This window comes from Anser brachyrhynchus (assembly GCF_964034855.1).
Source record: "Anser brachyrhynchus genome assembly, chromosome: 19".
Lineage (NCBI taxonomy): Eukaryota > Metazoa > Chordata > Aves > Anseriformes > Anatidae > Anser > Anser brachyrhynchus.
In genome coordinates this window covers 7014150-7042045 of record NC_137712.1, presented here as the reverse complement: position 1 = coordinate 7042045, position 27896 = coordinate 7014150, and the positions used below count along the sequence as shown (strand labels likewise).

At 56.7% G+C, this 27896-nt stretch overlaps 2 protein-coding genes across 7 annotated transcripts; one reads left to right on the top strand and one right to left on the bottom strand.

The window, feature by feature from the left end:
* Positions 1–69: 69 nt before the first annotated feature.
* SLC25A25 (solute carrier family 25 member 25) lies at positions 70–25258 on the bottom strand. Of its 6 annotated transcripts, none has more exons than XM_080562483.1 (11): positions 15987–22776; positions 15068–15260; positions 7074–7200; positions 6898–6985; positions 6011–6122; positions 5127–5285; positions 4239–4391; positions 4014–4121; positions 3597–3764; positions 3036–3186; positions 70–2586 (listed from the first exon to the last, which is right to left on the bottom strand). In XM_080562483.1, the coding sequence occupies exons 1-11, from the start codon at positions 16493–16495 to the stop codon at positions 2402–2404; spliced, it is 1953 nt and encodes a 650-aa protein (XP_080418609.1). In that variant the 5' UTR covers positions 16496–22776; the 3' UTR covers positions 70–2401. The 6 variants fall into 6 exon arrangements, 5 of the variants coding, with proteins under 5 accessions (XP_080418609.1, XP_080418610.1, XP_080418613.1 ...); XM_080562484.1 differs by having other exon boundaries at positions 15068–15248; XM_080562487.1 differs by lacking the exons at positions 15068–15260; positions 15987–22776 and adding an exon at positions 24861–25258.
* A 351-nt stretch (positions 25259–25609) lies between these two features.
* On the top strand, positions 25610–27860 carry NAIF1 (nuclear apoptosis inducing factor 1). The gene is made up of 2 exons (XM_080562500.1): positions 25610–26545; positions 27168–27860. The coding sequence occupies exons 1-2, from the start codon at positions 26035–26037 to the stop codon at positions 27629–27631; spliced, it is 975 nt and encodes a 324-aa protein (XP_080418626.1). The 5' UTR covers positions 25610–26034; the 3' UTR covers positions 27632–27860.
* Positions 27861–27896: the final 36 nt, after the last annotated feature.

The following is a 27896-nucleotide window of genomic DNA, read 5'->3' as shown; positions in this document are numbered from 1 at the left end:
AAGCCATCCAAGTCTGGCCACAGACAGCACCAATAAGCCATATCGAGAAAGAGAGACAGACACATGGCATCTCTTTGACAGACCTTTATTAGCAGACTGTTCCCTACATGAAGAATCCGAGTTAGATTTGCATAATAACAATTTGTGGTTACAGCTACAAAGATGGTTGTCATTTTGCATTGATTTTTGCATTCTGATATTCATATTTCCATTAGGCCACACTGGTAGGAAGGAGCCACTGCAAAATTTACAATAGATCTCAAAAAAAAAAAAAAAGGAGGGGGGGTGGGAAAAAATCTTATCACTAATCCAGACCGCTTAGATTCCCACATGGCTAACTACTGACAGCACTGGATAGCCAAGGCAGAGAGCCTCACCTGGAAGACTCTCCACAAAGCAAAAACTGTCAGCAGAAAAGCAGCTGCTGAGTGCTAACGAATCCTTTTCTGACTTCTCAGGCACTTCTCCCCAGTGTCCATTTGCACAGAGAGAGCAGTGGCCCAGCAGCAGGATCTGCTGATTCAGCCTCAAAGCACAACTGCAGCAGCTTGGGTCCAAGGGCAAGTTTCCTCCCATCTCTCTAGAAACTTGTGTTTTCTTTAGTCCCTGAGATTTCTCCCCCCTCCCCTTTTACTTAAAGATTCCCCAAGATCGCTCTCAATTAGCTGTTGTGACACCCAACATGCACAAACCTTCTACTTCCCAACTTCAGCCATCCACCCAAAACCCCTTCAGCCATGCACAGAGGCAATTCCAAAATAAGGCGGGCCTCACGGTGCACCCTCTCCCCTCATTCCTGCTTCCTCACCAGCTCCCTTCTCTCCTATGGCATCCTGCTACAGAATTTCTCTGGGCTGAGGTCCTCCAGCAACAACCCCAAACTGGGGAAAGGCAGCTCAAGCCCCAAAGGGAAGGTACGCTAGTGACTTTAGTGTCCTCCCCACGACTCAGCTGTGTGATGTAAGAGAACAAATAGAGAACTTTTTAAAACAGGAGAAATACAAGCACAGTAACAATATTTAAACAAGTCTATAAAAATAGTCTGACATAACTCTGTTCAAATAAATACAAAATAAATATGCTTTAAGCAGTAAAACAGTGGAATGCAACGCTGGTCCATCTTGCCCAGAACAAAAAGTTGGATGAGGATCTCCCAGGCCTCAGAAGCCAGATCCTATCAACTAAAGTAGCCCATAATGCAGAGAAATTTTAAAGCCAACTCTTTCCCTTAGCCTTGTGAAAAGCACCCTTTGAAAGAAAAGCAAGCACGTCCTCGGGACTGAAAGCTCACCTCTCCCAGTGACAGCCAGCCCCTCTCCCTAACACCCCTTCCCACAACAGACCCTTCTGGCTTGGGGACTCCATCCCGCTAATGCAAACCTGAACATCAATCTACAAAGAGGTCTAAAGAGATAGATAGCAGCGTAGGCACTGGGTTTGGAAAGGTCCATCAGCTACCCTTGGCACCAGGCAGAATGGAATTCAGAGGTCCATGCGATGCTGCACAGGGGCTCTCTTGTCGTGCTGGGAGCACAACTGCACAGGAGCTGTGAAGTATTGTCATTTATTCACTAAAGCCATGCATCAAGGTGCCGGTCCACCTAGGACTCTCTAGCCTTCCCCTTTCCAAGCCCCTGCTGAGTATAAGACAAGCCAATCCCGGCATGCAAAGGATACAGGCATGCAGGCTCTAGTCTGCTGCTTCTGTTAGTAAGTGCATCTTGTTAGTGGATTTATGAGACACACTTAAACCTATCAAAAATAAATAATCCTAATCCTTCATCAGGCTGGCTTAAGTAACATTCAGCCTGACCGGATAAACCACTGCCCACCAGCCCTCAAAACCAGTATAGTTCAAAGTTACATTTCATGTCAAGTCTTGGAAGCAGAACATGAATGTCTCCTACCCAAAGGAATATATGTAAACATAATGACAAGCCTGGTGCGGCAGCAGCTCCTACACAAGGTTTGTACAAATTTAAACAACAGGTAGGAAGTTAAACAACTGAATGGAAAAAGAAGCTCTTTCAGCAAGTCAGAAGGTGCTCATCTGCAGGCAAACAGCTCTGTACATGTCATATGCTGAAAGCACACTGTTCCCCAAATCTTTGCTACTTTGACCTCAGCAACTCACGCCTTAAGATTGTGCCAGGAGTTCAGCTCCTGGTCTCCCAAAAGGCCCAACAAAACGGACCACCTGATGGTTTACGTAGAGCTCTGAGTAGCAAGATGGCAAAGGACACCAGATGCTCCCCTCCCCTTACTGACTCACAAACTATCTGAGATTTCACAGCTTTGCTTAGTCAGCTTAGTGTCAACACATTCACAGAATGAGAGATGGCTATACGTCTTGGGATTACACCCCAAGATTTCAGAGTTCAAAGTCCTCAGCATCTCCTGGTCACCGTGACTGCACACCCAGAGTCATCTTCAAGTTTTCATACACCACGTAGCTGATGCTTACGGCCGGGATCACCTTCATAAAGTTTGGGGCCAGACCCCGGTAAAGACCAAATGCTCCCTCTGTCTTCAGAATGTGTTTGAACAGTCCCCGCATCGTCACTTCAGGAGCACCCTCCACAGAAGCTGCAACATGAAAAGACACAGTAAGTAATGCAGCCTATGTCACTAAAACACTAAGATAACACCTGTCTCAAAGAGCAGTTCTGAATCACGCGCTTCCTGTGGATGTTCACAGACCAAAGGTGCTTTAAGGAGGACAGCACAAAACTTCTCAGCAACCCGTGGCTGTGCCGCACATCACAGCCTTTTTCCCAAATTGCTCTGCCGATGCCCTTAGCCCCAATTCCTAATGTGAGCAAAACAGAACTGCTCTGTCCTGGAGGTGCTTGACTCGAGGTGCTAAGGGCAGCGCAAAGTCCACTGTCCTCTTGCAGCATGGCAAATAGCCTGCTGCTCAGCTGCACGGGCTAGTTAAGGCTGTTTTTGCAATGTTTGCACCAGCAGACCTTTACCCTGCCCAGAGACCATGGCAGGAGTTCACACACTACTACAGAGTTCCCCAAAGTTCTCACCTTGGGCCTGCATGCGTGTCCTCACAAGAGCCAGTGGGTAACTGGCAAGCTGTCCACAGGTACTAGAAATGGTGCCACAAGCCAAGAGAACAAAGACTCCAGGGTCAGCACTGTTGACAGCGTAGCGTTGCAACCAGGCGTTTTTTAGTGTCTGGAAGGAACAAGCTAGAAGTTAGCAGTGAAGAGGCAATCAAGAGTATCAAGTTATATAAAAGATCTGGCATAAAGGCCCAGGGAGGTGTGTGCAATTTCAACCAGGCTTCTCAGATTTATTTTTTTTTTGAGCTACTGCTAATATAGGGGCCTGGGAAAAACCCTCCTTCAATTTTCTGCTGCAATTCTCTCCAAAAAAGAAGGGATCGTGCATGATGCCAACTATGAAAGGAGGATCATTGTAGTGGATTGTCATTCAGGCCATTTTGAATAAAATGTACCCTTAAGGCTGATCAGGAAAGCCCTGAAAAGTTATTTAAATTCCTGTAGTAGCTGACAGGTCTGACAGTGACAAACAAGCAGCTAAACAAGCAGCACAGCCCTACAAAAGAGTTAAAGGCTCCATACCTCATAGACTGCCAGGTCAATACCAGCGTATGGAATGATTCCTAGCATGTTGGGGATGTAGCCTTTGTAGAAGGCAGCCATTCCTTCCTTGGAAAGGATGTTCTTGGCACAATCCAACATGCCTGAATATTGTCCCGTCTTTCTTAGAGCCATCCGTGTTTTCAAAACCTAGAAGACAAGAATAAACGCCATGAAGACTCACAGGAGAATCAACAGGAGAAAAAGCACAGACAACATCATTCTCCAGAGCAGGATGTTCAGGACTACAGCAGGCATCATGTGAGCAGTATTACTTGGCACCAGCTTAACTAAGGAGTTCTCAGAGATAAGGGCAGAACACCAGCTCCGCGACAAGCTCTCGTTTTGGCACCTCGCCGTCACCCTTCATGGGCTGGGCCGGCAGCCCCATGGCCTCACCTCCATCGGGTAGATGCTGCTCTGCGCAATGGCCCCAGCCAGAGAGCCTGCTAACAGCCGCTCGTGAATCCTCAGCATTTCCTGGTCAGTGCCAATGAATCGCTTGATCTGCAGAAGCCAAAAAGAAAGGCATTGAGGATCACTCACTATCCCAGCTGCTCTTTTTTCATCCTGTCCTTCCACAGACCCCTCTGCAGCCAGACTCCTCCATGCTCCTTTACTCACCTGCTCATAGGCCATGAACTTAATGGCAGATTCCGGTGCAATCTTCAACACATTGATGCCATTCCCCCGCCACAGTGACCTTGGTCCACCCTCTCGGATCATTTGGGTAAAACCGCCAATAATGCACATGTTGTTGCTGCGGGAGGCATGAACCTGGGAGAGAGCAAGCTTGGATTAGTTCCAGGCCTGATTACGACAGCGTTACGTTCTTCCGTAATCCAGGGACAAAAGGGCATTTTTTTATTTACCCAGAGATTTGCCAAGGCTTTAATCCCTTCCAGATAACTTCTACAATAGAAAAGCAAGCTTCTCTTCCTTTTCGAAAAGTCCAATGTTAGCTAATGAATCTAATCAATATCTCCTTCTGGAATTGGGGGGAAGGGTTAAACAGACAACTCCCATACCTAGAACAGGGCCAGCTATACCAAACAGACTTCTCAGCTGGCTCAGGAGGAGGTGCAAGCTAAAAATCAGGTTTTTGCAATGTCTTTATAACGCCTAACACTTGCACAGAATACCAGCTCTGCCTGCTGATCACCACAACCACTTCAACTCCCGTGGGAAAACAGCTTGAACTTGTTTCACCAAAATCCAAGTCTTCCAGTGCTCTAAACTACAGAGCTCTCCAACTATTGACAGTTTTCACATCTACCTCATGAAATCTTCTGTCGTTTCTAGACAGTGAAGAATAACTTGCTGACATGACTTTGATCATTCAAATAACCCAAAACGATTTCTAAAATGCTAATACAGGAGCAAAAGGATTGCTCCCAGCCAGAGTGCTGTACTGTTCATGAACATCGTTATCATCTCCTAGGCATCACTTTGGCAGGAATATTAGAGGAATCAGCCTGGCTATTCAAACAAACTGGGATTGTTCCATCATACCTGCATGAGCACTTTCAAGCGGTCCAAGGGAGCTGTACAGGTTCTGGACACAGCACCTGCGCCTCCACCTGCAACCAGATGTCTCCACCACATCCCTGTTTGCCTCTCTTCCACTGTGAACTCATCAGGGACTGTCAAATTCTCTCCGACATCAAAGATCTGCAAAAACATAAGGTGTTGAGAAACGTTTTACCAGCTGGCAATCTTGCCAAAGTTTTATTGCTCTTTATCAGTGCTAAGTGTTGAAGCAATGAATTTGCTCACTCCAAGTCAGCAGCTTATCTGTAACCATTAACTGTTGTGTCTGACCACCAGGACTGCCAGCACTAGAGCATGTCAAAGGGCACCTTACATTCAGAAGACTTCTGTCTGGGGAGCTGGGAATTGCTAAACGTTTGTCTGCATTAAGGTACTGTGGATCACGGTAAGGAACAAAATGATCAACTGCAGGCAATTGCGTAGGGAAAAAGCTGAGCCTCACTGGAACGTTCAAAGCTCACAGCCAGTTTAATCTTGTTACACGCTATTTACACACACTGAAATATCTCCAGGAAGGACAGCTGCCTGTCACATCGGTTTCTCCTCTTAACGAGTTCTGAACTAGCAGGAGCTGGCCACTGGTACAAGCTCTCAGAGGTAGAAGCCAAGTTAACACACTCATCTTTTTGCAGAAAGTAGGTATCACCTGTGCCAGAGGCTCCAGAAACAGTGCCTATGATGGGTGGCAAGATAAGAGGGCAGGACAGGAAGCGACTGGCTTCCAGGCAGCTACTGAACCATAAAGAAAATGATAGAGACTTGTGATAGCATCCCCTGGGGGTTCATGGCTTTGACTGAGAACCTGGGGAAAGACCAAGACCTGCTGTGGAAGAAGCATTTCTTACCGTGGAGTGCTTCCAGTACAGGATGATTTCAGGAATGTTCTCCACTGGGTGCAGCAGGTGATAGTCTCGCCACTCGTTCCAGTCAATTGTCATCGTCCCATTTTTATCCATGCTAAAAAGATTTATCATTAGATGAGCACAGACTCCCACTGGGTGACAAACTCCTCCTCCCCTTCCCTTTGATTATTCAGGCCTATGCCAGAAAAAGCTTTGCAAAGCAACTGCTGAAAGACTTCCAAAGAGACACAAGACAAAGCTAGGAAATCTCTTCACCAAACACTGCAGAGAGATAGAAGCGGTCTCCCTTTTTCTCCCCTCTTTCCCCTCTAACTGAACCACGGAAGTTGCTGTACCCCCTCCTACCAAAAAGCAAGTCCAACTAGTTTCCCAACTGAAGGGAAGAAAATACTTACTAGGTGACAGGACCCCAGAAGTGTCCCGTCCTTATTCTGACACACAGGCAAACAGACAGAGGGAAGGTTGCAGAGGAAAGAAAGAGGAAAAAAACAGCACAGATAAGTGGTGGTTAACATGTTAGTGCCACATGCAAAACGCACTCAGCATTTCTGAAGAGCAACTGCACAGTCCCTCTCCAAAGCAACAAGCTCAGGGTAGCAGGACAGTCAGACAGGAATGCAAACCAGCTCAGGTGCAAGCCCTTCCCCACAACAGGCCAGCAAGAAAAGAGGTTCTAACAGTAACTGCCCATAACACATTACAGCATTTAAAGTGTTAATTCATTGAAAAAAATCAAAAAGAAAAGTAATAGGCAAAAAGGGAGGAGCTGACGTCGCCAGAAAGTATGTACAGGGTAAAGACATAGGTTTCCTTCTCTCAGCATGAAGATTTCATGTTCAGCAGGACAGAAGAACCAGCTGACTCCTTACCTCTTCAGTATTTTCTCGGCCTGCTGTTCAGAGATCTTGACTCCCAGGTCCCGAAGGGACTGTACAATCTCCTGGGCATCGATACGGCCTGCAAAGGTAAGGCCCTGAGCTCAAGTACGTGTAAGACCAGCTGAAGCAAACAACAGTCTATTTGTGGGCAAGAGAAAGGTGCTTACCATCGTTCTTCTTATCCAAACTCTTGAAGACCAGTCTCAGTTTCTTCTCGTGATCTTGGAGATAGTGAACAAATTCCTCAAAATCCAGCTGTCCATCCAGGTCCTTGTCTCCAGCCTTCACAATTTTCTGTTCAGAAGACAACCAAAAACTGTCAGCTCCTTTGTTTGTTCAGATCTGCCCCTTCTACCACCATATCAAAACATTATTTCCCACATGACTTTGGCTTTTCCCCCCCAGAAAGCAGCTGACAGAATTAAGAATTTGCTCAAAGAAATCTGAGCAAAGTGTCTAAAAGTCACCTGCTTCCAGGCAACCCTCTTCCAAAGTTAGTTACGCAAACGAAATGCCTCATGCTTTTATTGGGGATACTCTGCTAGTATCAGGTATCTCATCTCAGCCCTACGTCTTGATTAACACCCTGCATGACAGTTCAAGAGCTTCCGCAGGGATTAAGTGTGTGGCAACCAGATTTGCATAAAATCACCAAAGTTCAGTAATAAAAAGCGAGCAGGAGAAGGAATTTCATGCCTAATGACGATACTTAGAGAAGTAAGCTACCTCTGGCAAGAACCAACTCCAACCAGAAAGAGCCTGTCCAGCTCTAGTGGACACGGCCAAAGATAAAAACCCCTCCGAACTGGTTTAAGTACCCCGGAGCTATGTGCTTTAATTATACAAGTTTCCCTGAGAAGCATAAAGAACGAGGAAAGGTTCTTAGTAGGACAAAGCTAGAATCAAGATTAGATCGTGTCAGACATCTAGGACAAGGCGAACGATGAATTAACTCATTCCAGCACGGGGCAACAGCAGATGAAGTGTCCTATCTAGGGGCACGTGGCTTCTTGTTGACAGGAGAGGTGATCTCCAGGCCGCAAGAATGTGGCTCAGGGAGTTCCCGTTTCCCTTCTTGCTCAGTCACTTGCCTTTGACAGCCCTTTTCAGCATGAGTCAGTGAGCAGCACAAAACGATGCGTGATTCAGCCCACTTCATCGCCTGTATTTTGCTTGTAATTCTTGTACCATTTATGCGAGCGGCAGGTGGGTTGTTAAGGAGGCTCTAAAGCACGACCCAACACCAGGCCGGCCCTCTGTTCGCCAAGATTTTGTCCAATATTTAGGCTTCAGAGGTAACAGAGAAACCTAAGCTTCTGGTGATATTTCCCCAGCCTCTGGACGCCGGTCTCCATTAGCCTTAGGTTTTTGTTTCACTGCTATTTTAAAGTGATTTCAATCCTGAACACATCCCTATTAAAATTCTACCTTCCTCTTGCCCCAGCGTGCCCTGTCATTCCGGCCCTAACGCTACGAGGATTACCCCTAATCGTTTACGAGCTTTAAATAAGAAAGTGCCGTCCCAGCCGCGCTGACCTTTGAGGCGTGCCCAGTCTCGCTAACCTGCCACTTATCATATGACTGATGTAAAGTTCAGGCACGGCTCCGCATCCAGCTCGCGGGCTAAAGATAGGCCAACGCCTCTCACATGCTGCAGCCGGCCCCCGACAGCTGAACCAGGGCTTCCCCCTGAGCGTCACCCCGGCCAGCTGGCAGCCGCGAATAATTCAGGGGCAGGGCAGAGACGTGACTGCGCAACTCGCCCCCGAATGCCGAGCTCCGGCATCTTCTCCGGAGACGCCACCAAAAACCTGCCTGCAGCTCCTTGCTCTACCAGCAGGGAAGCAATCGGGGCAGGCAGACCCGCTCCCCGGCTGCGTTTCGCTGCCACCCACACAGCACGTGGCCCTGCAGCACGCTCGGGACCCCGCGCATCTGAGAGCCGGGTTTGTGTCTGCCCAAAAAGCCTGCCCCGCTCTGCAGCTCCACCGCCGGCTGCCCAGGCTCTCGACAGCCCGGCGTGAAAACGCCACCAGCAGCCAGCTGGAAGCACGGGGCCGCGAGATGGAGCCGAGCAGAGCGCTTGGCAGAGTCCCTGAACCTGCCTGGAGCCGGGAGAGAAACGCTCTTGCACAAGCTCCCCGCTCAGCAGCACGCGGCCGCTCCCCCCGCTGCGGCGGGCAGGGCTCACGGACACCGGGCAGACACGGCAGCGCGCGGAGGAGGAAAAGGAAGAGGATGTGAAGCCTTTAATTTCAGCAGAGGAATCCACAGCTTGAAAAAAAAAAAAAAAGCTATTTAAATTGCGTCACCTCAACTGGTTTAAGCAGCCTCAGAAGCACGGAGCTCCTACCGGATTTAAAGCACAAGAACCCAGAAGCCCACCCGCACTGCTCCAGCCGCCCCTGCCTCGGCAGGACACGTGGCCGTGCCGTGCCCCGCTGTTAGAGCGGAGCCCTAACGAACTTCTCCCCCGCCGAGCAGCCACCCGGGGCTGTTCGAGCCCCCCGGCAGCACTCACCCGCGGCCGTACCTGCTTCCACTGGCGGTAGGTGGAGAACTCCTGCGAGGGGATGAAGAGGCTGAGGCGGAAGATGGACTTGAGCTCTGCCGGCAGCCCCTTGGACTCAAAGTACTCAAACTCTGCCTGCTCCTGCCCCAGCACCGGCACGTACAGACAGAGGCAGAGCATGGTCCCGAGCCGGAGCCTCGGCTGCCCTGCTCCAACGGACCGGGAAGGGAAGTGAAGGCGAGCGAGCCCCGCGAGCTAATTTCAGCGCGCGGTGGGAAGGAAATGCCGGCGAGTCCCATGACACGCGCCTATGAGCTCCCCGGCTCCGGTGGGATTGGCTGCTCAAGCCCTGCCCTTCTACTTAAAAGGGAAGCAGTAGCAGCTCCGGCCCACTCGTCAGAGCCAGCAGCCTCCCACGAAGGCTCCGCCGCCGGCACCAGGCTCCCAGTACGCTCCCAGTGCGCTCCCAGTACGCCCAGAGCCCTTGCATCACTCCTGCTCACCGCGGTTAACTCCTACTGGGTGTCTTGTCTCGTCTCGCCCAGGCGGCTTCGGCCAACACCCGCGGCACTCGCCTGCTGCTCCGACCACCCCATCGCCCCTTTCCGACCCTGCTCTGTCATGCTGGGGATCTGCGCCCCCAGCACTGCGGGGTCCGGGCTCCCTCACCACCTCTCCCACCACGACCCAACAGGACTGACATCCCCTTCCCAGATTTCTTCCTCTAAAAGCCAGCAGGAGCAGGGTGCCAGCCACGTGTCACTTTCATGTCCCATTTGGGATGTCCAGCTTGAGCAAAAGCCTCGAAATCCCGCTGCTACTGCGGTTCCTCTGCTGTGCCCGAGCGCGGTGACTTTGGCGGGGAGGTTTCCCCAGACACCTTGGAGCAGGCACCCCCGGACACCAGCCCCCTGACGGAGGCAGCGATGAAGGGCATGCCCGAGGCTTGCCCAGCGAACCTCCCAGACCACGGGCAGGCTTCCAGCAGCCCCAGCTGCTCCCAGCCCGGCTCCCCCGGCAGCTGCGAGCTGCCCGGCCTCCCCGCCTCCCCCGGCCCCGACCGATCGCGCGGTCGGTTGTGCTCCGTAACGACAAGTGGCCCGGGCAGAACAACATTTTCCAGTTCCTGCCACTCGATTTAACCGCCTGGTGAGTGACTTCCTGAGCTTTCATCCCGAAGACGGCCGGCCGAAGAGGGAGCGCGGCACACGCAGCAATTAACACCGGTGTAATTACAGGCTCCGGAGCGCTTCCTGCAGTCAGGTGCCCAGGAGAACACCCAGCCCCGCAGTGAAAACGCCGACCAAGTGCAGCAGGCTAAGGGCTCCGCTCGCTACAGAGCTGCTGACTGCCAGCACCACTGTAAAACACGAGTTACAAATACAAATATAATTATATCTCGCTATTTGCCATGGAGAAGCTGTCACGCCGAAGACCCAAAACGCATGCAGCCGGTGACCAGCTGCCCAGACACTGGGTGCTGGCTGCGCTCGAGGCACCGCGGGATGACTGCTCGCTGCTAACAGCCTGTGGACACGGCGACGTTTCCTTGTGTTTGCTCTGCTCAAACAGACCTCCCGGCCAGGGCAAAGTCCGGGCAGCGCTCCCCTCCTCACACCTTGATGCACGAGGGGCCTTCGCGCCGTCACCGCGGTGTTTTGCTCTTTAGATTCGGAGAAAGCAAGCCAAGGTCAGTCGTGAGCTGGTTGCGGGGCAGCACATCGATTGCATGCATTGGGAATATTTGATCTGGGGGTTATTTCAAGGTTTGTTGTTGTTTTATTTTTCTAAGAAGCTTAACAGCTCGTGCCCCACAGCAATGGGGTGCCGCGGGGAGCCGTGACCCACGAGGGCTTCCCAGCACCTCACCTGCCCCAGCACGGCGTTACCTAACCAGGCTTAACCTGCTCCCTGCTGACGTCTCTGCGCGAAAACAGGATCTTCTCAGGGCCTCCAGATCCTCTTAGGGATCAGCCGCAGCAGCTCACCCCACGCACGCCACCGCACAGCCCAGCCTGCCCACCCCGCGCCTCGCTGCGAGCAGCGCCCCGACTTTACGCACGGGATGACCAAACTCGGTGCCTTCAGCAGCCAGCCCACGGCAGGCAGCTCCCCCCCGGCCCAGGCCCAGGCGCTAAATGGACAGACAGAACTCAGATTTGCCCACCAAGCCTCGAGATCCCCTGCACGCCTTCCCCCGAGGCGCCGAGCATCCCTATTCTAGGTGCTTGGCGGCTCAGTTGCCATGCCAACGTGATGCAGATTTCCCTAATAAACTCCATCTCCACTTGGCAGCTAGAACAAAAGGCAAAATCTGCACATTTTAGGAAAGAAAGCCTTACCACCTACGTCAGAGGAAAGGAGAGAGGTAACGAGGCTAAGAAAGCTGATTTATGCAGGGTGTTAATTACAGGACAGCGAGCTAAGAAGGAGAGGCAGATTACGAACTAAGCTTATACCAACAACTCTGGTTATAATGACGATGGGAATTTAAAAAAAAGCATTTACGAGTTCTTAGATTCCACCTAAAAAACATCCTGGTAAATGTGGAAGCACCCAACAGCCACACAGGTCTCCGAGCTGCCGGATCCGTGCTGCCTGCACCCAAGGAGCAGGGGATCACTGCCCACTGCCACCACGCAGCCCCCAAACGCTCACGGAGCCCCTGGGGCGCGGGTGCAGCCCCAGGGCTTGAGACGTGGGAGCTCTGGGCAGTGCATCCCTCATTTACGGGCTGTGTCCCCAGCCCGTCGAGCCAAGGGCAGGGCTGAGAGCTGCAAGGCAAGCCAGCCCTTCCAAGTCACCCCTCGCCATCACCACCAGCTGTCACCCCACAAATACAGGCAGCCAACCCCGCTGAAGGGGGCAGCGGAGGGCTCTGGGCTCCTTCTACAAGACACTCGCTTTGCTTCTCATCAAGGAACCCACAAATCCATTTTCCAGTTTATTCACAGGATTTGGCTCTTGCTTAAACACTGTGAGTTACCGGTTCAACAGCCCGCCGTGTCGGCGGTAACCTTTCCAAGTCATTTGTAGTCTCCCAGGCATCTGCCTCCCCGCTAGCTTCCTCCAGCAGCTCCGGGAGGTACCTCCCAGAGGATGGGAAGACGTAGCCATACAAGGAGCAGAGAGTACGCCGTTCGATTTTAAATTTACTTCGCTAAAAAAAAAAGTCCCTAAAAATATCAAGTGCCAGCGAGCGTCACAGCCACACAGCTAACGTCCTCCTTCGGAGGCACGGCAGCTCTCTGGGCAAGCACACCAGAGCTGCTGCTCGGAGATTTCAGGAGGTCCTGCTGACTCGGTGCTTTAATTTCTGGAAGTTAGCTTATAATTAATCGTACAGTACAGAAAGTCCTCGCAGATCACAAACAGCGTAATGCGTGTGAAGTGGGGAGTTAATGATTGCAGGGACCCCGCGCAGCACGGCGCAGAGCTCAGCCAGGCCCGCGCCCGGGGCAGGACAGGGACGGGGCAGGCAGACAGACGGCCGGTACGTGGCACAAGGGTGAGCCCGCCGGGAAAGGTGACCTGCTCCATCACGGCTCCAAAGTTACAAGTCCAGATGGTGACACGGAGGGCAGGTCGCGCCTCTCCTGCGCACACGCGCCCCGGAGCCAACGCACCGCGTTTACGGGCCGCGTTTTCTCCTACGTTCTCCTACGACTTGCGTCGAAGCCGTTCCCTTCGGTGAAGGAGCTGAGCTGACACCGCCGCGAGGATCGGGGAGCCACGACTAGGAAGCACCTTCAGCCGTTTACGGACACGCAAATTCCTTACAGGGAGCCAAGCGTCAGGCACGGTGTTCTGTGTGCTTTTAGCAGCTACGGGCGTCTTTAGGAAACAAAGCGGCACGCGGTGAAGAGACTTACCCCAAGGTCACCGCCGTGCAGCGGCACAGAACAGAAGCCAGGTGTCCCCCACATTTTCTTTGCCCCTCCCGTAACACCGGCTGCTCGCGGTGATTTGTAACCTGCCCCTAAGGCCGTACTGGACTTTTTACAACACCTCTACTGCAGACGGGTAATTACGGCACAGATATACGAGCGGGCTTCACAAGCTGCTGTCCATCCGCTGAGCCACGGTGACTGGGCGCAGCATTAGCCGGTTGGACTGCAAGGTAAAACCTATCTGCATAATCCTCCCGGGGACAGCTTTGCTCGGTATTTTACTTGACAGGGAGGACAGGCTAAAATTACACAGCCACAGCCTCGCAGCAGATGGGCAGTTCCTTCCTAAGCTGCAGTAACTCCATTTTATCACATCCTTATCCTCCAGGCATTCCTGCGTTAGCCAATTTTAGGGTTCCTATAAAGCAAAGCTTCTCAGGGTCACGGAGGCGAGAGGAGATCGCTGTCAGCGCCCTCCCCGCTGCAGAGAAAGCCTCATCTGCAGGTGTGAACAGATGGGCTCTCCCTGACTGAGGGGCCATTGTTCCCTCGGAAGGTACCGGAGATTTGCAGCCCTGCTCTTTCAAGGTTTTCATCGCAACCTCCTTTGGTTCCAAGCCTCTGTCCTTCCTCAACCTCTGCGCACAAGAGTCCTCCTCTTCTCCTCAGGGCGCGCACACCTCTGGCTTTGGAGGAGACGCACAGTGCTCGCTGCTGGTGGCGGGGACGAAGGCAGAAGTCTTCCTCCCTGCAGATATTTCAGCCGGGTTGAGGCAGGGAGTGGCTGCTGCTCGGCGGGACGTGAGACGCCCCCCTGCCTGCTGCCGTTCACAGCACCAGCAGGAGGTACTCGGCCCCCCCACAGCCCGAACCTGCTCGGTCCCCATTTCGGAGAGAAGACTCACAGCGGCAACCCCGTTTCCTTATCGAGCAAGCTGGATCCTGCCAGTCACCCACCACTTCCCCTCAGCATCACGGCCAGCCCCGACTCCCGCAGGGCTTGTGCCCAGCTCCGCCGGGTCGCACCCCCGGCCACAAACCCCACGAAGCAAGAGCCGGCCGCATCGCCCTCAGGAGACGGGCAGCGCTCCCTTCCCCCTCGCAAATAAGCCAGAGCTGCCGTCAGCCAGCCTCGTACTACGGGGCCAGCACGAAACTAAGCCGCTTTTGTTCGCCTCCCCCCAGACAAAGCCTCGCCATTTATCCTCCGCCCCCCGCGCGCCCACCCCGGGAAGTTCCCGGCCCCGCAGATTTCGGTCCCCTCCTCGTGCTGCCCGCTCCCCGGGGACAGCCCTGCCTGCTGCGGGCCGGGCCACCAGCCAATGCACTCGGTTACTCAGAACACGCTAGTTCCTTGCAGCTTCCAGAGGGCTGCCAAATTACCAGACTGACTCCCGAGGATTTCAGGGCCTTTTGGGTCCCGCTCCCATCTCCAGGGCAGGGCAGGGGCTCGCCACTAACCCGCGTTATCATCCCCTGCCCTCCGAGTTACGCTGCCTGCGAGCCTCCAAGGATTTCAGACCCCCATACTCCCTTAGAGAGTATTTTTTTTCCTTGAACATTGCATCCGAAAGGTTACATTGCCTCTTTGCAGCCGTTCCCCTGGTCCCCCCCGTTTCCCTCCTATCGAGCACACGCATTGGACCCGCTCACCACTGCCGCCCCCTCCCCAAGCGCGCACACAGCTCATCCCTGCACACTCCCCCTGCTCCCCGCCGGCCTGGCACACCCCTCTGCAGGCCCCTGGATATCCCGTTACCTTCGGAAAATGCTCTGCGGGTCCAACCACCAGTAGGATAGTTGGTCTCCTTTCAGTGGGGTCAGTCCCTCTGTCCTGTGGCTTCCCCAACATCTTTGGCCCTTTCTCCCCGGGGCCTGGGAGCGGGCTGGTGTTCCCGGCCTCATCCTCTTTTTCATCTGCAGGACCTTGGCATACGGCCCTGGGGAGGAAGCTAGACAGAAAATGCCAAAGGCTCTGCAGCATCGCCTCCGCAGCGAGCGTCCCCGGCAGGGAAAGCCCGCGCGCTCGCAGCTGCCCGCTGCCGAGGGTGCTGAGCGCACCGCCGAGCACCCCAGGACGGGAACGGGCACGGCGGCCAGCGGGAGGGAGGTTCAAGGCAGCGGCTCCACGGGCTCCGATTCCTTACGGCCCGGCTCCTGCGGACGCTTCCTGCCTTTTGAAATTGCTGCTAGCGCAGCCGTGCCTGGCCTGACAAGCAGCTCATTGTACAGGAGCCTCACAAATCTGGTGGCAACAGACAAAGCGCAAGACCTCTGGCACGGAGAAGCCGAGACGCCGAGCTTTGCAGAGGACGCTTGCACAGAAAAGCCGAGACGCCGCGCTCGGGAGGAGAGCTTAAAAAAAAAACAAAACAAAACAAACAAAAAAAAGCCTCTCGGAGAGGCTCAGGCTTCTCAGAGCCGCCAAGGAAGCGGCGCGTCCCGGCGCATCCCACCGGCGGGGCTGAGCACCGGGGCTGCGTCCCCACTGCAGCAGCGCCCAGCCAATCGCCGCTCCCAGCGCCGCGGGGCCCCGGAGCCAGGCAGCGCGCGCAGGCGGCCGGGAGCGCGCGGGCACCCGCGGGGAGCGCGCCCGGCGGGCAGGGAGGGCAGCGAGCGCGGTGGCCGCGGCCCCGGGGCCGCTCGGAGGCGCGGGGCTGGGCACGGCATTTACGTACCCGCTCCTCGGGCTCGGCAGCGGGGCTTTGTTCGGGCGGCAGGCGGTTCTCCGGAGCCGCGGCTGAATTAACCTCGAGCTGCTCCCTCTCTCTCTCTCTCCCCGGTCTATTACGGTGCCATCCGTCACCACGAGAGCTGTTTGGTGCTGCATTGTGCTCCTGCCGTCGGGCTTCCAGGGGCACGCTGGCACAGTGCGGCTGCTTATCTCCGCACGCTCTGACACGCCGCGGGCACGGCGCCGCCGAGCAGACGGGCCGGAGCTCTGCGGCACGAGCCTCGCAACGCGCGGCGTCGAGCAAGGGGTTAGCTGGGGCACCGAGCGGAGGCAGCACAAGCAGCACACAGCACCCGCGCGCATCACCGCACGGCCCCGAGCACGAAACATCCCCCTCGGGGGCTCCCAGACCTGCTGTGGGGCTGCGCCACAGCGCCCGTGAGCAGCACCAGCGCCCCGGGCACACGCCGTGTCTGCGCTGGGGTACCAGGGAGCTCCTGGGCAGCCCCGCATCTCTGCCCACCTCCTGTGCCTGCGGGAGGAGGGCACCGCGTGCCTCGCCTCCCGGAGCGGTGCGGCTCTGCCCTACGAGCACAGCTTGTTTCTTTACCACGATAACACAGCACACCGAGGGTCCCATCGCCAAGGCTCCCAACAGCAGCTCGGCGAGCTCCTCGCCACGCACCCCACTTCTGTTTCCAGTTTTTAACCTTCGCCGGTGGCAAACAGTAGGAAAGTTTTGTTTTACAGGTATCAGATATAGAACTACGATCCAAAACCTGGAAGAACTACAAGTTTTAAGCAGCCCATCCGCAAATACATTTGAGAGGAAGAATGTAAAGCATCTCATTGTAGGGGACTTGCTACTGCTGAATTCCTTTAACCAACCTGAGTAATGGAAAAAGGGACGAGTACGCAGAAGAATTCACATTACAAAGAATTCTTCTGCAAATACACTTCAGTTACTTAATAAGACAAAAACGCTGCTCAGTCATCAGGTCCACATACAGCACAGAACAGTTTTAACTTTAAAACTCAACACGCACAAAAAGGCAGAACCAAAAAGGGGACGGAGAGGCAGCCCTGCGGGGCAGGAGCAGTCGCTGTGGCAGGGATGTGGGTCAGGGGCAGGCCGAGGAGCAGGAGGCAGGTGAGCTGTGCCTCCATGGCTGTGCCAGCGCCAGCCATCACAACTACAGCACAGAAGTTACACTGCTTTCTAAAGGACCCGAATCACAGCGCTTTAAGGTGGTATTTTAACATTTCTAACACTGCTGAGCCAAAGGAGGAGCAAAGCAGATTCTCTGTACCAGGCACGGTCCATCAAAATCCGCTTCTAGCAGCCCGAGGCTGCGGCTCCAGGAGCAGCAGCGAACGGGAGCTCTTCTGGTGGCCGTGAGCTTCAGGCAGCTCCCGCAGCCCCATCAGCTCTGCGCCCACCCCGCTCCCGCAGCCAGGACGCGCAGAGCGCTGGGGGAACAACAGCTGGCTGCAGGCACCGATGGGGTCAGGAGGAGACAGGCACTGGAGCTGCCTCCTGCAGCAGGCGGCACACAGCTCCATCGCCCAGAGGGACTGGGGACATCGAGGGCAAGGCACACGAGCGGGACTGGGGCTTGTGCCAGCGGTCACGGCGCTGGGCAGCTCCGTGCGAGGACGTGTTAGGCCAGCTAACCTTACTGGGTGCTGCCACTCGGTTCCTCCGTGCTGTATGAGCTGTTTGGGGTGTGTGCATGGCAGGGACCCCATCTCCCTTCGCCCGTGCACAGTAAATACTCATCTGTGCAAGAAAGTACTTGCTCGGGGTGCAATTAAAGCAGGAACTCGGCAACTCTTCCTCGGCTTTTGTCCTCGCTACAGAAAACCTCGGAGGAATTCTCCCGCCGCACTAACCCACCCAGCTCCTGGAGAACAGACTTTTCTAATCATATTTGGGAAAAAAAAAAAGCATTTATTTTACCAAGCGAGGAATTTTATTAGGTCAGAACAATGAAGCCAGTAACAGCGAGATGATTACAGCCGGAGGCGAGGCAACCGCTCTCCTCCGGGGAGCTGCACACCAGCATCACCGCACCGCCAGGAGGCCAAGCGCTCACGCACAACAGATGCAACAAATGCAGAAAGTCCGGCCTGAGCTGGCACGCAGAGGAACAGAAATTCATGTTTTTTTCTAGAAATCGCACACCGAGGCCGCACCAAAGCTCCTTTCCCAACCTAACCCCTTGGCAGGGTCGGGCTTGCGGCTCCAGCTGCTTGCAGGGACCGAGTCCGGGGCTGTCAGGAGGGAAGGGCTCCTGGGGGCCCCGCTGTCCTGCGCCACCGAGGTGTGGTCACGGGGTAACGGAGGAGAAGGCGGTGATAAAACCACGCCATCTACCCCAACGGAGACGAAGGAGAAGGGAAAGAGCGAGAGGATGACGTGGTCGCTTAATTAAAACAGCATTTTCCTCGTGGTGCAGGCTGGCGAAGGGAGGTCTGCTTTTAGGCAGCAAACCCAAGGTGTTGCACGGCCCCTCCGATCCCGTCCTGCACGCCCGGTACCTGCTGCGTCTCCCGCAGGCCCTGGGCCTTGCTGGGCTGGCAGCAGCGGGCAGGAGCCGGGTCCCAGCCTCTGCTTGCTCCAAGATGGCTTCTGCACAACTCCTGAGCGAGCGCGCAGCCTTTTCCAGCAGGAACCCGAGCCTCGTCAGCAGACAGCTAGCTCACGCCGAAAAAATGCGGGAGGGAGGGTGAAAAGCGAGCTGGGCAGAGGGAAGGGGAGCGGCGAAACCTCTCCTCCCGCGCAGGGGGAGCTGCCGCTGCGGTCGCCTGCTCCGGGTCCCGGCGTGACCCCGTGGTGACGCAGCCCCGGGACGCCCCCGAGCAGCCGCCGCTGCACGAGGGACACCCGAGGAATGCTGCTGGCACCGCTCTCGCGCCCACCTCTCGTCTTTCCCTATGTAATTTGTGAAAGATGAGACTTTATGTACTTTAAAAGGGGAAAGACAGCTGAAAGGAGCCCTGCACGGCGCTTCTGGCAGCACGCTGCAGGAACCTGAACGTCTTGGCCACCGCTGCTTAACTAACGAAGCTGCCCAGTGCTGCCCAACCCCGCTAACGTATCAGGGTGGCAGGGCAGAGCTCAGCGAGCAGCAGGAAGAAAGGCAGGCCTCTTCACAGGAACCCGGGCACAAGCGGCTGTCCCAGCTGCTGGAGCCGAGCGCAGTGCCAGCGGCACACCGAGACACGCCGGGGGAACTCGGGGCTGTGCCACGGCCACGTCCCACCACGGGAAGGGCCAAAAGGGCGCCCTCGGCGCTCAGGAGGCGGACAGTTGGCCTCTCCCTGCGCCCGACGGATCAGCGGGCACAGCCCCGCAGCTCAGCGCCAGCAGGAAAGCAGCAGCTGAGCCGTGACGGCCCCACGGCCACGTCACCCAGCCCCTGCTCGCCTCCGGGGCCTCGCACCCCACGCGGCGGCGCCTCTCGGGGCAGCTCAGGGCCCAGCGGTGTCAGCAATCGCTCCCGGAGCGGAGCTCTCTGCTCCGAGCCCCTCCAGCTGCTGGGAAGACCCCACAGCAGCAACGTGTCCCCTGACAGCGATGCTCCAAACAAACTCCGGGGCATCACTACACCGTGCCGTGTCCCACATTCGGAGGCACTGACATAGCCCTAGGACACGGCCAAGAACAAAGCCTCATTCACCGCCCTTCTTTCAGACCTGCCTGTAGCAGCGCTCCCGCCCCCGCCTCCTCCTGCCGGCACCGTCGGTGTCACACCAGGGGCACGGAGCCGCAGCGCTCCCCGCTTTGGGGGGCTCACAAACAGGAGGGCAGTCCTGCAGTCCTCGTGGCACCTCGTTAACACACTGCTGCACGGCGCTCAGCCAGACTCGTCACTGACTTCTGTTTCTTTGAGGAAAAGAAAACCACCACCAAGTACACTCGAGTTTTTGGTTAGTTTATCTGCCCTTATCTCGGTAATTTCATTTATTCCCCTCCCGAGCTGACTAACAGGCAATGGCCCGGATCGGGACGAGGATCTCTCTCACGCTGCTCGCCAAGGAACCCAGCCCTGGTAATTAAACACCGCCGCGCAGAGCACCCAGGGAAAGGCCAAAGCCCCAGCGCAAGCCCTGCTCAGGCACCCAGCTGCTTCGCACCGGCTCCAGCATTTCACCGCACTCGGCTCGGGGACCCCGCAGGCACTCGGCTCCACTACAGCTTGGAGCGAGCAGCGTCCGCAGGGTGCAGCCCCGCGGGGAGAGCAGAGCACCTCTCGGCAGGACCGGGGCTCGCTGGGCGATGTCAGCGCTCAGAACTGAGGGCTCAGAGCCACATCCGCGCCTGGCGGGGCTCAGCCGCTGTCCTCCTTCCTTATCCCCTTTAACTTGGAGAAAGGGCTCGGCTAAACAACCCCGCGAGGCACCGGGCTCCTCCGACTCGCCGCGCTGCGGGGCAAAAAGCCGTCCTGCAACGCTCCCAGAGGGCGCCTCCGGGGAGCTGCCTGCCTGGCCCCGTGGTACGCAGCCAGACGGGGAGCAGCTCACCTGCGTACCGACAGCAGGGGTTGGGCAAGAGCGAGCTCCTCTCGGCTACATCTGCACCTAAATCTCACTTCCAACCTACCCCAGCGAGCAGGGACGTGCGCTGCCGGTTTTGTGCCAAGTTAATTAACCGCAGCAAGGCGTCCGACGAGAGGAGGCCAGGTCCGAGCAGAGGCTCTGTGTCACCACCAGGCTGGGGCAGCGACGCTCCAGGCAGCCTCCACCCCCCGGCACTCACCGTCACGGGGCACCAACAGCGACGCCGCGCGGGGAAGCCTCCCGGTGCCCACGGCAGCCCCGCATTTCCCCGCCGCGGCGGCTGTCTGGGACTCGTGCGATGGATTGCCAAGGGTTCGTTTGCATCTTCAGAACACCTACACGGGTGAGTCCGTGCTGACTCATCCCCCGAGCGCAGATGCAGAGGGTTTATCTGCAGCAAAATCATTGACCTACAGTTCGTGTTTCCCAAGCGCCTGGGAGCAGGGCCCTCCTCACACAGCACGTTTCAGCACACGGACAGCCACCAGTCCCCCCTCCCCACGGCCCAGCAAACACCCATTTCTGGCTGCTGTTTTAATGCACATCATCCCCAAACGTCTGGAGTTACTTCACGTGTTATTAACACAAGGTGAAACTGCTCTCGGACCAGCTCAGGGAGTCTAAAGCTGTCCTCCGGGCTTAGCCAGGAGATGGGCAAGTCGCTGCCAGCAGGAGGAAGGCTACCAGCTGGAACATCAAACCTCTAACACGGCTTCACTTGTGTGATTGTGACCTTGCGTTGCTCAACCCCACCGATGAGTTCCAGAGCCCTGGCCACAAGCTTCCCAACTGCCCCGGCAGGATCCGAGACACGCGGACCATGAAGATGCTGGGTCTGAGAGCACACAGCTCGGGGGAGAGATTCCAGCCTAGATTATCGAACAGTTTTGCTCTTTTTTCTAATCACAGACTTCTGTAGCACAATAAAAGGTCGGGTTATCTGCTTCCAGAGTGCTGCCAAAGGGAAACAGGTGAAGGCCCTGCACAGAAAGAGCCCCTGCTCCCTCCGCCCTGTACAGCTGCTGAGGGTTTTAGGACATTACCCATAGCGTAATATGGAGCAGTCAAGTGTTGGAGAGTAAAATAGTTGCAGAAATAAGAGTCTAGAAGAAAAATTAAATAAAGGCATGAGAGATGATAAAGTACTGATCAGAAATAAGATTCAATCTTTTCAAAATTGCAATAATACAAAGCATTTCTCAGTCCATCCATCACAGATGGAAACTGGCCAGAGCTAACCGAGCGGCTGTCGCAGCAACAGCAGGGACCCTGCGCTCATTCCCTGACAGCTGGAGGAGCCCGGGAGCCACCCCCGAAAGGCACAGCCCTTCAGAGCAGCCTGAAGGGACCCAAACCCCGCAGAGCCCTGCGGCAGCACAGTTATGCCCCTTCAGTACACGTGAAAGCAGGATTTGCAGGGGAGTTTGGACAGCACCCGGAGATCAAAGAGGAGACACCAGGCAGAGAACAGGGCGATGAAAGGCAGCGGGAGGATTCGGGCAGAACGGGAGCTGGGGTGGTTTCCTACGGGAAGACGAGACCCTGGCAGCAGCAGACAGTCACACAGGTGAGGTCAGGAGAAACAAGTACCTCAGGGAGGATATCAATGCTGTCGATTTTTAGCAACGCACCACCTCCAGATACAGAGCAGGAAGCACAGTGCTGGTTCCACTACCCTTGCTCCCATTAAGCACATATTTTCAGTTCCATAAACCTACACAAATATTTTCAGGAGGGAAGTCGGAGAGCAGTAAAAAGATTAACTACTCCCGAAGCAGATTTAACTCAGCAGCGAAGCATTGCTTACATAGGAGACGAGGAATGCCTCTACAACAGTTTGCACGTGGTTACTCCCTTGCTGCTCAGGCACAGCGAGGTATGCGCGTTGCTTCATGGACCCAGCGCAAACAAGCGTTTCTCTGGAAGGCTCACTGATTTGGCACACAGGATTCGTCAAATGGTTTAAAGATAACAGCATGGCTTTAAAAAAAACATCGTTTACATAAGCAAATTCCACCCAAAGGACATCTGTGTACGACTTCTCCTCTCCCCCGGCGCCGAAGGCCACCCCTAGAACAAAAGGCAGCAGTTTTCTGAGAACGCTACCGAGGGTTTTATCTGGGTGAGAACTCTCAGGGGCTGAGGGAGACAAAATATCGCTCGTTCGCTCTTCGAGTTGCGGCCCAGAACGGTTACTGCTGCCACAAGAACTTTTAGCCTGCTGACGCAGAGCTCAGCCACTCGCGGCTGGCATCACAAGGCTGATGTTTTCTCCAGCTGTCCCTCGAGCACTGGAAGGGAACTCCCGTACCAAATGTACTCCTGCACGGGAGGAAAAGTAAGAGGTACCTGAGGCACTAAGTGATTTACTGATCACAAGGAGCCCGTGTGATTTGTGCTCAGATCGGTCTCCAAACACCACATCCGCTCGGCCAGAGGTTTTCATCTCGACCCTTACACACCTCTCCTGACCGCGGCGTGGCATTAGTTACCCCACGTGTCAAAGTGTCATCCTTAGCTCCGGCTGGGGAAGGAAAAGGAATGACTTATTAATAGAACTCCCTGGGAAACAGGAAGTTTATGCAGCTTTTCCTAAAAAAAACACAGGGTGGAAGTTTTCCAGCCGGCTCTCCAAGGCCTGCTCTCATGTGTCTAACTGGAACAGAGAGGTTTGAACCCTGCGTTCCTGCCCTAGCAGGAGCTAACTTTTAAGCTGCTGCAGGGGGTGCTCTGCAATACTACCACGAGCTCCGTTTCTCTACCCAGCCACTTCCTTCAGGGCAGGAGAGGAAGCAGAGGAAGCAAAGGGCCGAGGAGCAGTCCCGACAGGTGAGGGCTTCAGCAGCAGCACCGGCATCCAGGCAGCGCTCCCCTCGGGCGGAGCGGTTCCAGTCCCCGCAGAACATTTCCTCTCTGCCGTTCCTGCAGCGTGGCAAGCAAAGAAACTCTCTGCCAGAAAGTAAAAGAGCATTTTGGTTCGTAGCGCATCCTCCCAGCCTGGAAAATGTCAGGCTGGACTGAGTAACATGCCCGGGAGGAGAAGGGAATGCAAACCGAGACCGGCACACAGGCACAGAACATTCTGGGGATGAGAGCCTCCTGCCAGAGCTCAGGGATTCAGCCCCACAGGGGGCAGCAGGTCAGCACCTCACAGGGCATGCACAGGTGATTTATGGGGTGTAATCAGGTTTCAGCACTGAAGCGCACGCCACAGCAATTCGCCATGGCGCTGACGTTATTTTTAGAAGCAGCACAAGTAAATCACTCACAGGATCCTCGTGTCCCCCAAGAGTTATCGCGCTCTGCAGCAGCAAGGCGGGTGGCAACCAAAAAGCAATGTTAACCATTAAAAGGTTGGGAATTCAGAGTTAGAAGGGAGCCGGCAAGTTTGGGAAGGGTGGGTGCACACGGTCAGAGCAACCAACGGGGTCGCCACTCCCAGGGCAGGGAGGGAGCAGGAACCGTCACTTGAGTTTTCTACTCCGTGACTCAGAAGCTCCCCGCAGCCCTCCTGCAGGACTGATTGCCCTGGAGATCACAGCTCGGCTGCAGCCCTTTATCTACCTGGAGTCACCCCGGGACACGCAGCAGTTTTACAGTCCTACACGCGCGATACAGGACACGATGCAAGGACAAGCCGCGTGTGCACTGACAAGCTCGTTCCTCTGATTCACAGGGACCGAAATCGCACTGACTGCAATGAAACGGTGCAGCATTACTAACGCTGGAGCTTGGAGCCGGGACTCCCGTGCACAGCACCACACGGAGCGGTGTGACCACAGCAGGTCACAGCTCCCGGCGCTCGGCACACAGTCGGCGCGCTGTGCGTTTTGCACGCTTCACGGGCGAATTGCACAGACCCAGCAGCCTTCCTGTCTAGATCCTGCACCTCTTAAGATAATTAGACGCATGAAATGGGCGCGTGTAAGATGTTTTGGGCAAAAAAGCCAGGCAGCGAGCCTTCGGGGTGCCAGGCAGGCTGCTGGGAGGGAAGGGAGGGAGATACTTCGCGGCGACCTGGCTGCACCCACCCCTCCCAAACCCGCCTCGGCAGGGCTGGGGAGATTCCCCGCTCAGAGCCTCGGGAGCTGGGCTGGCAGCGCCCCCCCGCCAGCAGCGAGCCCTGGGCCCCACACGTGCGGTTAGCAGCACCGGGAAGCAGCTCGGCTCCTGCGGCGGGCTCACACGGGTTTGGCGAGCAGAAACCGGGCACTGCCAGGCGCGGGGGGGTGCAGGCAGCTGCGGCTCGGCCCCCGCCCCCCCCGTTCCTCCCGGTACCCCCCAGCGGCCCCCGTTCCCCCGCCGCCCCGCTCACCAGCAGGTCGAGCTCGGTGCGGTGCAGCCCGAGGCGGCCCAGGCCCACGGCCAGGTCGTGGATGCAGAGCGCGCCGTCGCGGTTCACGTCCAGCTTCTGGAACAGGGCGCGGAGCCGCCGCTCCTGCTCCGAGGCCTCGCACAGCGCCCGCCCGCAGGGACCGGCACCGGAACCGGAGCCGCCGCCGCCGCCGCCACCGTCGGTCACGGAACCGGGCCCGGGAGCAGCGGCGGCGGCCCGCGGGGAGCCGCAGGGGCAGAGCACGCCGCTCACCACGGGGGACGCCAGCGAGCGCCGCGCCCCCGGCATCCTCCCGCCGCCCGCCCCGCCGCCAAATGGCGGCACTTCCGCCGCCACCAGCCGCCGGGCGCTTCCGCCTTCGCGCCACGCGCCGCCGCCCCCACGTGACGCCCCCCCGCCGCCCAATGGCGGAGGTCCCCCGCGCTGACGTCGGCCGGCACGCGCTGCCGTCCAGCTCGCGGCCAATCGGAGCAGGGCGCCGCGCGAGAGCCGGTACGGGAGGGCTGAGCAAGCTCTTATTGGTTAAACGCCGGGGAGAAGGCGGGGAAAAGCCGCAGTTGTTCCAATCAGATCGCGAGCCAGGCCTCTCTTTGATCTTGACGGACGTGGCGCGCACCCAGCAGCTTCCAGAGGGGGGTGGGCGCTCTGCGTTGATGGGCAGGGGAGGACCCAATGGGATTAGAGCGGGGAAATTTAGGGGCGGGCCCAGCCCCTCAGCGGCCTCACGCAGGCCCAGTGGCGTGAGACAAGCGGCGAGGCGGGGCCTCCCCTCACCTCCCCTTGATGGACAGCCTCGACGACCAATAGCAGCCGCCTTCACCCGCGGGGGGGCCGAACCCTCGCGGTGACGAGCAGCCGCGCGGCCCAACCACGCGAGGCGGGACGGGGGGGCTGATTCTGGAAGCCATTACGCCAGCGTCGCGGGGCGGAGGCCGTTGAGCGGGGCCCGCCGGGTGCTCGCGGTACGCAAATTGCGTACCGTTGGCGGTTGCTAAGGGCCGGGGTTGGGGGAGGGGGGCACGCGGCCGCCACCGGGCCCTGAGGGGCCCCGGGCCCCCCCCGTCCTCCCCGCCCCGGGGCCCGGCGGGCCGGGGGGGCCCCGACCCCTCGGGGACCCCCTGAGGCGCCCCCCCCCGGAGCTCCCCCGAGGGCCATGGCGTCGCCGCCGGCCCCCCCGGCCAAGAAGCGCAAGATGAACTTCTCGGAGCGCGAGGTGGAGATCATCGTGGAGGAGCTGGAGCGCGGCAAGCACCTGCTGGTCAACCACTTCAACGCCGGCGTGCCGCTGGCCGCCAAGGCCGCCGCCTGGCACGACATCCTGCGCCGCGTCAACGCCGTGGCCACCTGCCGCCGCGAGCTGCCCGAGGTCAAGAAGAAGTGGTCGGACCTCAAGACCGAGGTGCGCCGCAAGGTGGCCCAGGTGCGGGCCGCCATGGAGGGCGGAGGCGAGAGCCAGGGCAACGGCGGCGGCGGCGGCGGCGCGGAGGGCGAGGACGCGGCGGGAGCGGCGGCCGCGCCCGTCATCCTCACGCCCATGCAGCAGCGCATCTGCAACCTGCTGGGAGAGGCCACCATCATCAGCCTGCCCGGCGGGGAGTGCGGCGCGGGTGACGGGAGCGAGATCCCCATCACCGCCGCGGCCGCCACCGTCACGCTGACGCAGAGTGAGTGCTGCGCCCGCCGGAGGTGTGGTTGGAGGTCTCGTGGGGGGCCCTGCGTGGGGAGCCCCCCGGCCGAAAGGAGCCTCTGTAACAAAACGACCGTTCCCAACGTGTCCTTGCGCTGTCGGAGAGCGGCTCCAAGATATTCGTGTACTGAAAGTCAGCCTCGACAGCTGGGGTCGGCCTCAAGGCCAGGAATTGTGTGGTCCCCTTCTCTCAGAACAAAAGCAAAGGGAGAGAGATCTCCAAGGCCGATTCCCTGGTCTGCCCCAAAGAGGAGCTGTCTGGCTGATAAGTGCCTAAGTGCCGTTCTGGGCCTTTTCTTCACCCTTCTGTCAGTTGGTGAGTGGTGCTTGGAAAGAGCCTGCTGAACTGGAGGTTGAAGAAGGATTTTGTCTAGACAGACATGGCGTGCCCTATTCCTTTGGACTTTAGCATGTACACCCCAGAAGGAAGCTTAGATGAGGGTGGAGTAGACTTAAATAGGTCATTTTGTGCATTCACTGTTTATTGTATGTTATCTCGCCGAACAGGCAGTATTTCAGTTACGTTCATTGAATAGTCCTGTAGATAAAACCGCTCCTTTTGCCGCTGCTCCTCACCCCTTTCTGTCCTTTGTTCTCAGTTCCTGCAGAGACGACCTACCACAGCCTGGAGGATGGGGTCGTGGAGTACTGCACGACAGAAGCCCCCACGACGGTTACTGCGGAGGCGCCCTTGGAGATGATGGCGCACCAGCACGAAGTATCCGCGAAACCCCAGGAGCTGAAAAGCCGAATCGCTCTGAACTCAGCCAAGCTCCTGCAGGAGCAGCGGGTGACCAACTTACACGTGAAGGAGATTGCCCAGCACCTGGAGCAGCAGAATGACTTGCTGCAGATGATCCGTCGCTCCCAGGAGGTGCAGGCGTGCGCGCAGGAGCGACAGGCGCAAGCCATGGAAGGAACGCAGGCCGCGCTCAGCGCCCTCATCCAGGTCCTCCGCCCCATGATTAAGGACTTCCGTCGATTTTTGCAGAGCAATACGCCCAGCCCTTCGGTGACTGCTGACCCCAGCCAGCCTGGGCAGCAAGATGGCATTATCCAGTGAAAGAAGCAATGATGGGACTTCTTTCTTGGAAAAAAAAAACTGCCTCCGCTGCCACTGGGGCCGGAGCGAGGGGGTGCCAGCTCTTGTCAATGTGAAACGGCTCGCCTCGGAGGCTGGCCGAGCCCAGACAGCTTTCTTTCTTCTCCGCTAATCTTATGCTAAGCTGCCTTTTCAGACTCATCGTGCAGAGGGGTAGCCGGATGTGTAATAAAGCAGGAATGTAACATTGGTTGCTTTAGTTCCCCAGAACAATAGATTTGTTTAA